Source organism: Hypanus sabinus, chromosome 18 (assembly GCF_030144855.1).
Source record: "Hypanus sabinus isolate sHypSab1 chromosome 18, sHypSab1.hap1, whole genome shotgun sequence".
Lineage (NCBI taxonomy): Eukaryota > Metazoa > Chordata > Chondrichthyes > Myliobatiformes > Dasyatidae > Hypanus > Hypanus sabinus.
The window spans coordinates 37,501,807-37,514,771 of record NC_082723.1 but is presented as its reverse complement, the minus strand read 5'-3'; the positions used below and the strand labels follow the sequence as shown (position 1 = coordinate 37,514,771).

At 40.0% G+C, this 12,965-nt stretch overlaps 1 protein-coding gene across 6 annotated transcripts in view; it reads left to right on the top strand.

Annotated features, from left to right (window-relative positions):
• Positions 1–4,078: 4,078 nt before the first annotated feature.
• The window catches only part of tsc1b (TSC complex subunit 1b), an 81,863-nt gene continuing 72,976 nt past the window's right edge, over positions 4,079–12,965 (top strand). For 3 of the 6 annotated variants that reach the window (XM_059994156.1, XM_059994155.1, XM_059994152.1), the window contains exons 1-3: positions 4,256–4,332; positions 10,923–11,105; positions 12,062–12,165. In XM_059994156.1, coding sequence (XP_059850139.1) covers positions 11,000–11,105; positions 12,062–12,165 — 210 coding nt within the window. In that variant the 5' untranslated portion in view covers positions 4,256–4,332; positions 10,923–10,999. Of the gene's footprint in view, positions 4,096–4,255; positions 4,333–6,573; positions 6,682–10,922; positions 11,106–11,935; positions 12,166–12,965 lie in introns of those variants that run through there. The other 3 variants (XM_059994154.1, XM_059994153.1, XM_059994158.1) reach the window with 3 other exon arrangements.

Genomic DNA, 12,965 nt, shown 5'->3' with positions numbered 1-12,965 from the left:
GTGAAATGGGGTCTCCTCTTCTTCTCTTATACGGGAGAGAGCATGTCAAATATGGAGAAACAAGGAATCAGTAATTGAATATAATGCATTTAATTGCAAAACAGTGCTGACGCTTTGCAATAGTTCAGCTAAGTATGTTTTGTTGGTGATTTTCAGTTTTGCTCAGTGTCTGAGGCTTCTCACTTAAGTGTCCAACAATAATCCGGTGAACAAGTCGTCTTTGGAGTTCTGCAAGTCTCCGTCTTTATTGATGCTTTGCTGCACGCTTGAGTGCTCGGTGGGAGGGGGGTGGGTGGGATCATTGCCATGCTGCTTGTGTGTGGGAGAGGGGGAGCTGGGGGGAGGGCTTTGGGGTTCTAACGTTTAGCTGTCATTCATTCTTTGGGGCGGTCCTCTGTTTTTGTGGATGTTTGTGAAGAAAAAGAATTTCAGGATGTAATATTGTATACATTTCTCTGACATTAAATGTGCCTGTTGAAGTATTCAGGAAGCAGAATCTTTGTTATCCAGTGATGATGATACAATTATTAAGAAGTCATGCCAACAGCTGTACCTCATGAGGACTTTAAGAAGCCTTTTACAGATACAGCACGGAGAGCATTTTGACCGATTGCACCACTGCCTGATATGGAGGGGCCACTGCACAGGATCAGGAAAAGCTGCAGAGCGTTGTAAGTTCAGCCAGCTCCATCATGGGCAATGGACATCCTAAGAAGGCAATGCCTCAAGAAAGTGCACCCATCATTAAGGACCCTCACCACCCAGGACATGTTGTCGTCTTATTTGTACCAGTGGGGGAGGAGGTACAGGAGCACAGAGACACACATTCACCATTTTAGAGGCTGCTTCTTCCTCTCTGCCTTCAGATTTCCGAATGGTTCATGAACTCTTCCCTACTTACTCTTGCACTCTTTTTGGATTACTTATTTAAATTTCTTATTGTAATCTATGGTAATGTTTATGTATTACACTGCACTGCTGCCACGAAACAACAAATTTCACAACAAACGTCAGTGATAATAACCCCGATTCTGCTTTTGGATCCAGGTGGTGGATGGTAAAGAAGTTTAAGTTTATTGTCATTAAAATGTACACATGTATACAGCTAAAGGAATCGACAGTGGCACCAATCACAGTGTGTCTATTGTTGTCTCGTGGGCAACCCTGGGTTTTTGTGGCAAGATGCAAAAGTAGATTGCCGGGCCTACTTTCCGCACAGGTACCGCTGCTGGCCGGATTCAAACTCAGGACCATCTGCTTCAAAGTCCAGTGCTGATACCACTACGCCACCAGCAGGTGTATCACACAGAATACATAAAATAATATTAACATATAATAAAAATATTATGTTTAAGTGACATTAACTGAATACACAACATATATATAACAACAGTATAATGCTACTGGCGCTGTCAAAAGTAGTGTGGACTGAGTAGTAGCAGGTTCGTCAGAAGTCTCTCAGCCTGGGGAAGAAACTGTCACATAGAGACTTTGTTTTTATACATCAGTACTTTATGCCTGATGGTAGGATGTTGAAGAGATTATGGGAAAGATGCGAGGGGTCCTTGACAATGTTATGTGCTCTGTGGATGAGCGTTTTGTATATGTCCTGGATTGGGGGGATCAGGGCAGAGCGAGACCCCGAATTTCTCTCAGCAGTCCTCACAATCTGTTGCCTGGCAATTCCCATCCCAGATGGTGGTAGATCTGGTTAGGACAGTCTTGAGGGTGCTCCTTGAGGATTAGAATGGGGGGGGGGAGGGTGTGGTTAGAGAACTTTGCTTGCCTCGTTCTGCTCAGGAAATAGAGATGCTGCTGTGCTTTCTTGACTAAAGAGGTGGTATGAAGAGATCCAATGTGCGCTCCAATAAACTTGGTGCTCTTGAATCCCTCCACAGCTGATGTCAGTCTATAACTTCCTGAAGTCCACAATCACCTCTTTAGCCTGGACCCAAGAAACTGACTTGGGGGTTTGGAAAGAGTTGAAGTTCTCTGTGTGTGATTGAGTTGGTTCATATGGGAGGAAGTGTTTATTAACAATGCCTGTTCATAGTTGTTACCAAGTGAGCATTACTCATAACCTGTTACATGCAAATTGTATAATGACCTCATTTGCTAACTGTATTGCAATATTCCACATTTCAAATAATGGGAAGTTTTTTAAAATCAAAAGCAGATCATCTCACCATCCACTTTTTGTGCCTGATGCAAATAAGTTTAGAATATTGCACTGTTTTTCCACGTCTTCAGGTAAGATTTATGTGTCTGGAGGGTGAATCCATGAAAAGCATCCGACCCAGATGGGATATCTGGCCAAGTACTAAAGACTTGATCAACTGGCTAGAGAGTTTACTGAGATATTTAACTTCCCACTCAGCAGTCTGAGGTACCTCAAGCAGACTTCACTTATACTGGTGTCTAAAAAGAACGTGGTAACCTGGTATTGTCCAGTAGTACTTACATCCACAGTAATGAAGTGTTTAGAGAGGCTGGTGATGAAACACATCAACTCCTGCCTGAGAAGCAACTTGGATCCACTCCAATTTGCCAACCGGCACAACAGGTCCACAGCAGATGCCATTTCATTGGCTCTTCACTCAACCCTGGAACATCTGGACAGCAAAGGTGCATACATCAGGATGTTCTTTATCGACTACAGCTCAGCATTCAATACTATTGTCCCCTCAAAACTAACCAATAAGACCTTGGCTTCAATATCTCCTTGTAATTGGATCCTGGATTTCCTCACTTGCAGACCCCAGTCAGTCAAGGTTGGCAACAACATCTCCTCCACAATCTCCATTAGTACAGGTGCCTGCTTACCCCCTGCTCTAATCACTTTACATTTACAATGTGGCTATGCACCGCTCCAGTGCCATATTCAAGCTGACTGACAACACCACTGTCATTGGCTGAATCAAAGGTAGTGAAAAATCAGCATATAGGAGGGAACTTCAAAATCTGGCTGGGTGGTACCACAGCAACAACCTCTCACTCGATGTCAGCAAGACCAATGAGCTGATTATTAACTTCAGGAGGGGGAAACCAGGGGTCCAAGTGCCAGTCCTCATCAAAGGATCAGAATTGGAGAGGGTCAGCATTCCTCGGTTTATCAATTTGGAGGATCTGTCCTGGGCTCAGCATGTAAGTAAAATTTCAACAACAAAGCATCACCTTAGGAGTTTGTGAAGATTCAGCATGACATCTAAAACTTTGACAAACATCTGGAGATATGTGGTGGACAGTCTATTGACTGGCTGCATCACAGCCTGAAACAGAAACACCAGTGCTCTTGAATCGAAAATCCTACAAACGTAATGGTTACAGCCCAGTTGATCACAGATAAGGCCCTTCCCACAGTCAGAGAGCACGTCTACATGAAGCATTGTCACAGGAAAACAGCATCTGTCAGCTTTCTTCTCATTGCTGCCATCAGGAAGGAGGTACAAGAGCCTCAGGACTCACACCACCAGTTATCAACCTCAACCATCAGGCTCTTGAACCAAAGGGGATAACTTCACTTGCCCCATCATCTTAACGTTTCAACAACCTATGGATTCACTTTCAAGGACACTTCATCTCAGGTTCTCGGTATTTATTGCCTATTTCTTTATTGTTATTTCCTTTCTGTATTTGCTCAGTTTGTTGTCTTCTGCACCCTGGTTGAATGCTCAATTCTCTTTCATTGATCCCACTATGGTTATTATTTTATTATGGATTCATTGACTACGCCCTCAAGAAAATTAATCCCCGTGTTATATATGGTGCCATACAGGCACTTTGAAAATAAATTCATTTGAATTTTGGTTCCCCCCCCCCCGCCCTACTACAGCCAATTATGCTTCACTTCTGACCGTGATTGACAACACAGCAGCCCCGCCCCTTTGCCCGGCAATAACCTGTTTACCACAATGCGGAGACGTCATATACCGAGGCGGCGAGTCCTCGCGCTACTTAGCGCAGGCGCACAACCGGTCCCTTAAATCACGCGCAACCGCGTCGCTCCGCGTAATATCCCTCCGCAAACAAGGAGGGAAAAAAGGCAACAGAATCACAATTTACATATATTATCTTTCATTCTCTCAGGAAAAACGTGTATGTTAAGCGATATTTGTTATTATGGAATGGGGAAAAATTATAGTTTGCTGGCAGGTGGCTTTCCAATGTGGGGTGGGGGGGGAGGGTGCGAGGAGCGCGATGCATTGTGAGGAATATATCAAGAAGTAGTCCGGGGTTTATTTGTTTTTCGTTCGGCAGCGGATGCATTGAGTCGGGGGAGGGGGTGAGCTGTTCAACATGGCGGCGCCCTGTGGAATGCGGGGTCTCTGAGAGGTAAAAGCGCTGTGCTGCTCGGGTGAGAGGGCGAGTCCGACCGCGTGTGTGGCCCATTTTCCCGGCCGTGCCGTCGCCCTGCTCGGTCTCACACACCGAGCAGTGAGCGGGTGAGGTTAAGGTGGTCTTTTCCCCGCCCCTCGTTCCATTGTGGAGGGGAAGGAGACATCGGATGGTTCGGGGGGGACCGAAGGGTCCTGTGTCTCCTCTGTCCGTCATGTTACTTAGTGGTTAGTGAGCACCTGGGACCTTGGGCTAAATGAATGGGTGTAGTGTATTTAATCAGTGCTGTTGTTTCAGGGTTTAGTTTTATATTGGTGTTGCTTCCAGACTACCATGGGTAGGTAGTCCTTTAGTACGTGTGGGATGAGATCTGCTCCTGATCACTCAGTAATTGTTTGGTTATGTGAAAGTAGTTGTCAGGTCTGATCTTCCTATTCATTCTTTCGGGGGTTCCGCCCCAAGCAACCCCAGAATGGGTTTAAAGTAGAGTCGTTTTGATTGTCAGGGATCTAAGATTCTTGTAATAGCGATTATTTTAACCGCCCCTTTTGTGTTAAATACTTCGTGTGTATGTGTTGTCTTAATAACTGTGGGTTGTTGTACTAAATGTGAATGAGCTATGTCTAGGTGACTATAATTTGGTAGTTTATTCTACTTCTGAGGTAATTGAAATTAACAGATAAGTAACTAAAATGCAAACTGGCAAAATGGGCTGAGGGATTGCCTGATGATTTAGGATTGAGTTTGACTGTACCAGAAATGTGAAATGGCAGTCATTAAATCTAGTAGTAGAACTGTTTGTAAGTAATAATATTCTGCAAATTTTCTATATATACATTGTCTTTTTTGAGTTGACATACGATTTTCCATGCATTACAATGATTTGTGCAGATTATTAGTGAATGTGTTTTTAGGTTCAGTGTTGATGCCTTCAGGCTACTTCAGGTTTCAGGTTTTTTTTTACATATTTAAGGGACTTGGGGGGAAATGTGAACAGTGAGGAAAGTAACAGGTAAAAGTTATTGTTGTCTTGAGTTATTGGTTATTAATTTTCCCATGCGGACATCATTAACTACTGTTGACTGTTTGGTGAGGATGTCAAGTAAAGTTCCAGAATTTTGATGCACTGTTGAAGGTTTTTCCAGGTTGGCTCTGGGAAGATTATCTTGCAGTTACTGTCATCCACAACTGTTTACTATTGTCTCAATTGTGTGGGTTGTAGGCCTGAGAGGTGCTGCTGAAGTAATCTTGGTCAATTTCTGTAATAAATTGTAAACACTGAAGTTTCAATGCATTGATATAGGAATGCTTGGAGTATTTGTCCAGGACCACATTGAATTCTTTCATTGTTAGTGCTGTATAATCCATGAAAGAGGAGTGCTTTCCATAATACTTTTGACTTCTAAAGGGTGAAAAGGCTTAGTGAAATCAGGTCACTCCATAGAACATTTCAGAACTTGGTAGACAATGTTTCATGCACCATCTTTGGAGCTTTATTAATAATTGCCAGTGCAGTATCTGTGAAAACAGCTGTAAGCTCTCTACCACATTGCTGAATGTTGCTAAATAGCTAACTTATTTCATATGAGCTGTTATCCTCATTTGATGGTGATGTCAGTGGACTAAAGCTAGAATTATCCACCCACACTAGCAGTCACCTTGTCACCAAATTGCCTTCAGGGAGATGTTATAAGTCCACCACCACCATCACTACACGTCATCTCCGATGCTTCTTTCCTGTAGCTGTCCAGCTTCTGAACAAAACTTACTCGGGTGTAATAACTTAACTGTCCCTGCACAACATCTGTTAAATGGGCTTTCCTGCTCCCCTTGTTCTGTTGATAATTAGTCTCTTCATATGTTCACATTTATTTGTTTGATTATTGACTTTTGTGCCTGTGACCGTTTTAATTGTTGATTGCTCCTGGCTGTTTGCATTATTGTCTTGTAAATTGTTGGTTGCTATCGTTGCCTGTTAAGGTACTGTCCTGTTTTATGGCTTGACATCGAACCACAATCAATTCTGGTACATTTCATGTCCAGTCAATAAAGTGTTTCTGATTCAGATTGTTTGGATAGATTACAGAGAGATTAGTCAATCTTGCATGTTCCTGTCTCTGAAAATCTTTCCAATTAATTTCATTCTGCTTGCTTTTCTCCCAAAACCTTAAACTCCTCTTAAAATTGTATGAGTAAATGATTCATTTTTTTTTTCAAATGGCAGGCTTTTACTTGTTGGTTGCCACGAGAATCGGCATGGAAGCTTCACTCTTTTCAACCTGTCATTTAAGTCTGCTGACTTGGTCTCTGTCAGGAGATGAAGCGTAAAGTGACAGTAGCAAAAAGGTGTGAACACTGGGCTGTGCATTCAGTCAGCTGATAAATAAAGCAGCTGGTGCTATTGTGATTATCACGTGCTTTCCTCCAAAAAAAATTGACCGGTCATTAATGTTTAGCGCATGCTGTTTTATATATATTCACGTGGATGGGGTTTGCATCTGTGTGCATTTCTTTTGTCAATTTCTAGGGCTTGTTGCAGTGACAAATGGAGTGCTAGCACCAAATGTGCCAATAATGAATAGCTGGCAGGTGTTCTTGTAGAACATACTATGGAGATGCCCAGACTTCATGTATTTCGAAATGTTTCTGTCAAGCGCATTTTGCAATCAAATTCATTCCTAGTCTCACTAGTTTAAACAGTTGCAGGCTTTGTCAATCCAGAACTTTGCTCTTGTTTTCAAAAAAAAACTCGAAGTGCCTGCTGGATTTCTGTACACAATTTAAACAAAATATAAGATTTAGCAAAATGAGATCATGCTGTTTTTACTCCTTTCTGAAATTGTAAATCAAGCCTTTCCCATCTGAAAGATTGCAGATATGTTAAATAGAATATTGCAACAATTCTTTAAGTATTTGTGCTAAATTTCAGTAATGCATATATGACCTCCCAGAAAACTTGAAAAATTGAGACCATTTTCAGTAGGAATGTATTTGTATTTTAATCCATTCAGCTCAACTGTGAATAGTTATGCTTCCTGTGAATACTTTTTACTCCATTTTGCTCTATTAACAAAGCGTCAATTTGTTCCTTCCTAATTTAAATTTACCTAAATGCTTCTATAAATTTTATTTCATCTGCTTATCACTAACACATTTCCCAGAATTTCTTACTTGGTTTGGTTTAATAGTAACTCTTGTAGATGCCTTCCTCCTTTGAATACTCATCAACTGATTTTCTTCTGCCACCTCTCTAACACTCAACGTGATGTTGTTCTCAGTTTTGATTTGGACTGCATAATGCCAAACATGAGTAAGTAAACTTGTGCATAGTTGTCCCTGCAGCAAGTGGCAAAGGTTTTTACCATCAGGAAGGAGGCATGCACTCAATGATTCAGGAACAGCTTCTTCCCCTCTGCCATCTGATTTCTGAATAGACATTGAACTCATTACTTCTGTTTTTGCACTGATTTAACTATTTGATATACATACAGTGTATATATTCTGTAGCTCAGTTTTTGTTATTATGTATTGCATTGTACTGCTGCCACAAAGTAAACAAATTTAATGATGTAACCTGATACTGATTATTTAGATTCATTTATTTGAACATTTAGTCTTCTCTAGGTTCAGTTGCTGTAAGTTTTAAATGTATATGTAATCCAAGTAACAGTGAGCAATACTCGTGCTTTGTAAGTAGGGGAGAGGACGAGTGCAGTGAAACCAAGGGTCTTTTCTCTGCTGCATTCTGCATGTATTTATGTAGCTCAACATTGAAATGTAAAGCATTTGTTTAGTCTTTTTAAAATACTAAAATGGAATTCCCATTTTCCTATCCAAAACTTTATTTGTCACATTCTTTCCCACAGAAGGAATTGACCTGTTGTCAGTATATTTGGTACATGTTATATACAGAATATTTATTTGGATGGAGTATGCATTTGTGCATCCACAATCTTGCTTCTCTTAGTAATTCCAGCTCTTCAATCCTGACTGTTTTGTGGTCCACCAACTCTTAATTTATTGGCTATACCTTCAGTAGTTGAGCTCCCATGTTCTGGAAGCAAATGGTTTTGACTTCTTTTAGAAACCTTCAAAATCTGCTGCCTCTGTCCTAAAGTGATTAACTTTGCCATGCACAGACTGGGTAGTCATCATTCTTAGACTATAACAATCATAGTAGAGTAGTACAATAAGTGTAAATACCAAGTCTGTGCATGAAAGACACAATTAAGATTTATATGTCTGATAGGTTTCCCATGGACAGCAAAATGGTGGGAAGAAATAAGATGGGCCAGATGAAGTTTCAAATTTTCAACTTTTCTGCCTTTGAAGCACCTTCACATGGAACTATAAATATGAGTTTTTGAAATTGGCATGCTGCTTCTGCCTGAGGTTATGAACAATGAAAACAAATGACACTTTTTTAACCAAGAGTACAGGAGGAGTAGGCTTTTGTGTGCATTGCCATTCTATAACTCTGACATTTTTATGCAATATGACAGTTACAAAAGCACATTTTTGTAGGATAGATTTGAGGATTGTGTCCTTAATTCTTGTTCTCACCCTTGGTTGCCAGTTTGTTGAAATGGTTGAAGCACTTTCCCAGCTGGTGACAAAAAATGCTAATATTTGGTTTCATTGTTCGCCTGATGTGTTATAGTGATTATCAGTGGTCATCATCTGGCCCATCTTATTTCTTCACACCATTTTGTCAGCCGTGGGAAACCTATCAGACATATAAATTTTCATTGTGTCTTTCGTGCACAGTCTTGGTATTTACACTTACTGAACTACTCTTTATTATGATTGTTATAGTTTAAGAATGATGACTACGCAGTTTGTGCATGGCAAAGTTAATCAAAAGTAGTAGTAAGTGAAGAAAATGCAGAATCTAGTCTAGTAATGGTTTTGGAAATAATGGCCAAGATACAACTAATGTCTATCTTCAGATTAATGCCATGGGATTAATAATAGCAAGAGATCTGAGTACAGTAGTGAGAATTTCTTGCCATTAGATAGGGCTTGATGGGGTAAACTCGTTGCATAGGAAAGCAGACACTTGTGATAGAGGAAATGTAGTGAAGATTCAGATTAATTCCTAGGATGGCAGAATTGCCATACGGGAAGAGATGAAGTCAATGTGGATTGTTCTCACCGGAGAATTTGGAGTATTCTGACAGATCTAGGCAGACTATTCTGACATTAAACAAACTAGTGAGGGTGTCTTCAAATATCTTGGGTAACTGAGCAAAGGATTTGACACTCAGAAGAAATTTGTTTTGCACCTAGAAGCTGATGAACCTGTGAAATTTTCTACCATAGACTATAGCTTGATATTTTCTGGAAGCAAAAGGCATCGAGTATGAGAGAGCAGGAATATGGTTTTTGAGTAGAGGGTCATCGATGATTAAATCGAATAGTGAACCATTCCCAGAGTTGTTATTTTCAAGGTTTTTTGGGACAATAAACCTGTTGGCCTAACCTCAACGGGGAAAAGGTGATGGTTTCTAAACTGATAAGAGGAGCACTCCACAATGAGTGAGTAGAGTCAACATGGACTTGTGAAACTGAAATCATATTTGATAAATATTTTTGAAGTTGTAATTAGGGGAATAGATGAATATCTTACAGTTAATGTGATGTATTTGGTCTTTCAGCAGTTGTTCAGTACGATGTAAGAGGTAACTAGACCTCTTAATGCATGCATTTATTAGAAATTAGTGCATGGATTGAATGTTGGTTAACAAGAAATTGTAGGAATAAGTGGAGTTACCTGTAAGTTAAGAGACTGTGACTAATGGGGTGTCTTAGCAATGGATATTGGGTCTCAGCTGTTCAGTCTAGGTCACTGATCTAGTTGAGGGGGTTAAGTCTAATATTTCTAAGTTTGCTTGTGCACAGTGGCCCGTGAAGTGTACAGTGTTTCTGGTGGATAGGGACGGTCTAAGTTCATGGCAAGGACACGGCAGTTGGAAAGTGTCATCAACTTCAATAGAAATAAAATGAACGTATTTAAATAGTGAGAAATTGATTGTGAGAAAGTGTGGATTTTCTTTTGTACAAGACACTGAAAGTTAATATTTGGGTACAAAAAGCAGTTTTAGAGAGCAGGTAGTATGTTGATAAATGCAAGAGGATTTGAGAATGAGTACAAACATATTGCAACACTTGTACAGTGTCCTGATGAGGTCTTGTTTGGAATTGTGTTTTCCTACACAAGGATGTATCTCTGCAGTAGGCTAAAGCAGAGGTTAACCTGATTTGTCAAATGACAAGATGTTGGGAAGACTGGGACTATATTGTCTTGTATTTAGAAGATTGAGAAGTGGTCCCATTGAAAGTTAGCAAGTAGTTTGAGGTATAAATGTTTAGGATTTTTCTACCCAAGCAAGCTGTCTATATTGGCATACTTGATGTAGAGATCAATGGATTTTTTTTGAAAAAATTTCAAGGGAATCACTGGATATGTAGTTGGCGCAGGAAAGTGATGTTGGTATGAAAGATCAGCTGTTGTATTGAATGGTATAGCAGGCTTTGAGGGTTAAATAGCCTGCTCTTATTTATGAGACTGTGTTCTTGTATTTTAGTGCTGCCCTGCTAGTCAGCAGTTTGGTGTTGAAAAGGGTGAAACTGGGGAGGCGATACAGCATCAAGTGTGCACAGCATGACGCAGCCGGTGAATGTTAGTGACCTGGTTCCGCTGCTAGAATCTACAAACCTTCAAATCTTTGAGGACGTGAAAGGACTTATTGTGGACCACCTTCGGTCAGGTGAGGCTGTGCTGGTTTCTCTTTCAGGGACTGTTTTGATGAAATGGTCCTCCCAGAACTGTTGGGATCTTTGTGCTGATGTTCTTAGCAGGTGATTCTTTTTGATTTAATTAACTTTGTTTTTTTTAAAGTAACATTTTCTCTGTTGTTTAATGGTTGGTGGGTTTTGGTAGTACTTTCATCATCAGAGGTTAATTTGGGACTCCAGTGTTGTAATTTTTTGAGTTTGTGCAATGTGTGTCTTGTATTTTCAGTATTTCCATTTACTACATCTGTTAATAGGAAATGTAAGAATTCCTTTTTTTAAATTGCACAGAGTTAGTGGAGCACTGTTAAATGTCTAGAGATATAGAATATTTCCAAATAAATATTCCTGTCCTTCGCTCATCATTAGAACCATACAGCACACAAAGAAGTCACTTCTCTGATGTGCCTTTTTGGAACTCTTGGGAAGAACCAGTATGCACCGTCCACAATCCAGCAATTTTTTAAATTCAATTTCATCTTTAAGGTTGCTATCTAATCTCCTTCCTGTAACTTCTGAGGCATTGCACTTCAGAACAAAGTTTTATCTCTGCACCCCCCCATAAATTCCATTTTGCCAACTATCTTAAATACTTGTTCACTGATTCTCAAGTTAGTTGAAATTTAATCTGTCAAATTTTGAGCACTTCAATGAAATCTACCCTTAAACGTTGATGCAAAAACAATCCCAGATTGTTGGCATAGCTAACTACTTCACCCCTGCTGCCATCCAAGCGTGGTAAGCGTAACATTCCTAATTGAAACTCAGCGAATGATTAAAATATTTACATGTTATTTCATTGCAGAGAATCATGGGGTCAGTCTCCTTATCCAACCAATTTATTTTGAAGTGCCATTTTGCAAAGTTGACTGAAGTCTTGCACAACTAGTAAAAGTTCCTTGTATGTGTCAACTGGTTGTTATGTCTGCAGATCGTGGCTCCTTGCTGCTGAACTCATTAGTGGATCATTACTTGGAAAATAATTCTCTGGCAGCTGTGCAGATCCTTTCAGCTGTTCAGGAGCCTCATGATAAGGTAAGCAGGATAAGTGGTGATGTGACTTTGAACAAGTTTTTATCTTGTTACTTTTAATTGCACAATCATTTCTGAAGGAGGCTGAAGGAAAGGTAATAAATTTAAATTAATTGGCAGTTGGCTTAAAAACTTACGGATGCCAGATGGGGGAGGGGGGGAGGAATATTTTAACTTGGATGTTCTTGTAGCCTAAAAGATAAGCCAGGGCTAGTCCCCCAAACCACTAAACGTGCAAATGTGCAAGAAGATGTTTTATTTCATTAAATTTAAGTAGTTGTGCAAATAACCTATTTTGTATCTTTTCTACCAGCTTCATAATTTTTAGAATTTCATCTTGGGACTGGGTATTTCAAAAAGTGACAGTTAATTTTTATGCAATTATGCTTTTACATTAGTTTCTAAACTTCCTCTGAAAGGTCCCCTTAAATATCTGCCACTACATTTTGGATGATTTCCCCCTTCCCTCTTAATCACTATAACTATTATAATTTCTTCCAATTGCCCTCAGTTTGGTTCCAGGGCTGTTATTTTAAACCTCACTTCAGTAGAAAGCAAAATTCAATATTATGAGCATTGCTGCCCTGGCACACCTGCAGTGATACCTCTTGTATTATGCCAAGTTGAATGCAGCCTGTTCTCTGGCTCCAGAACATGCTCCTGTAAAAGAAAATTATCCTAAAAACATAAATGCTTCATCTAGACTTGCCTTTGCCCATCTAATTTTTCTCTAATACAAATTAAAATTGTATGTGATTATTACTATTCTGGTCAAACTGCCATTCTTTTTATTCTGTTGACTA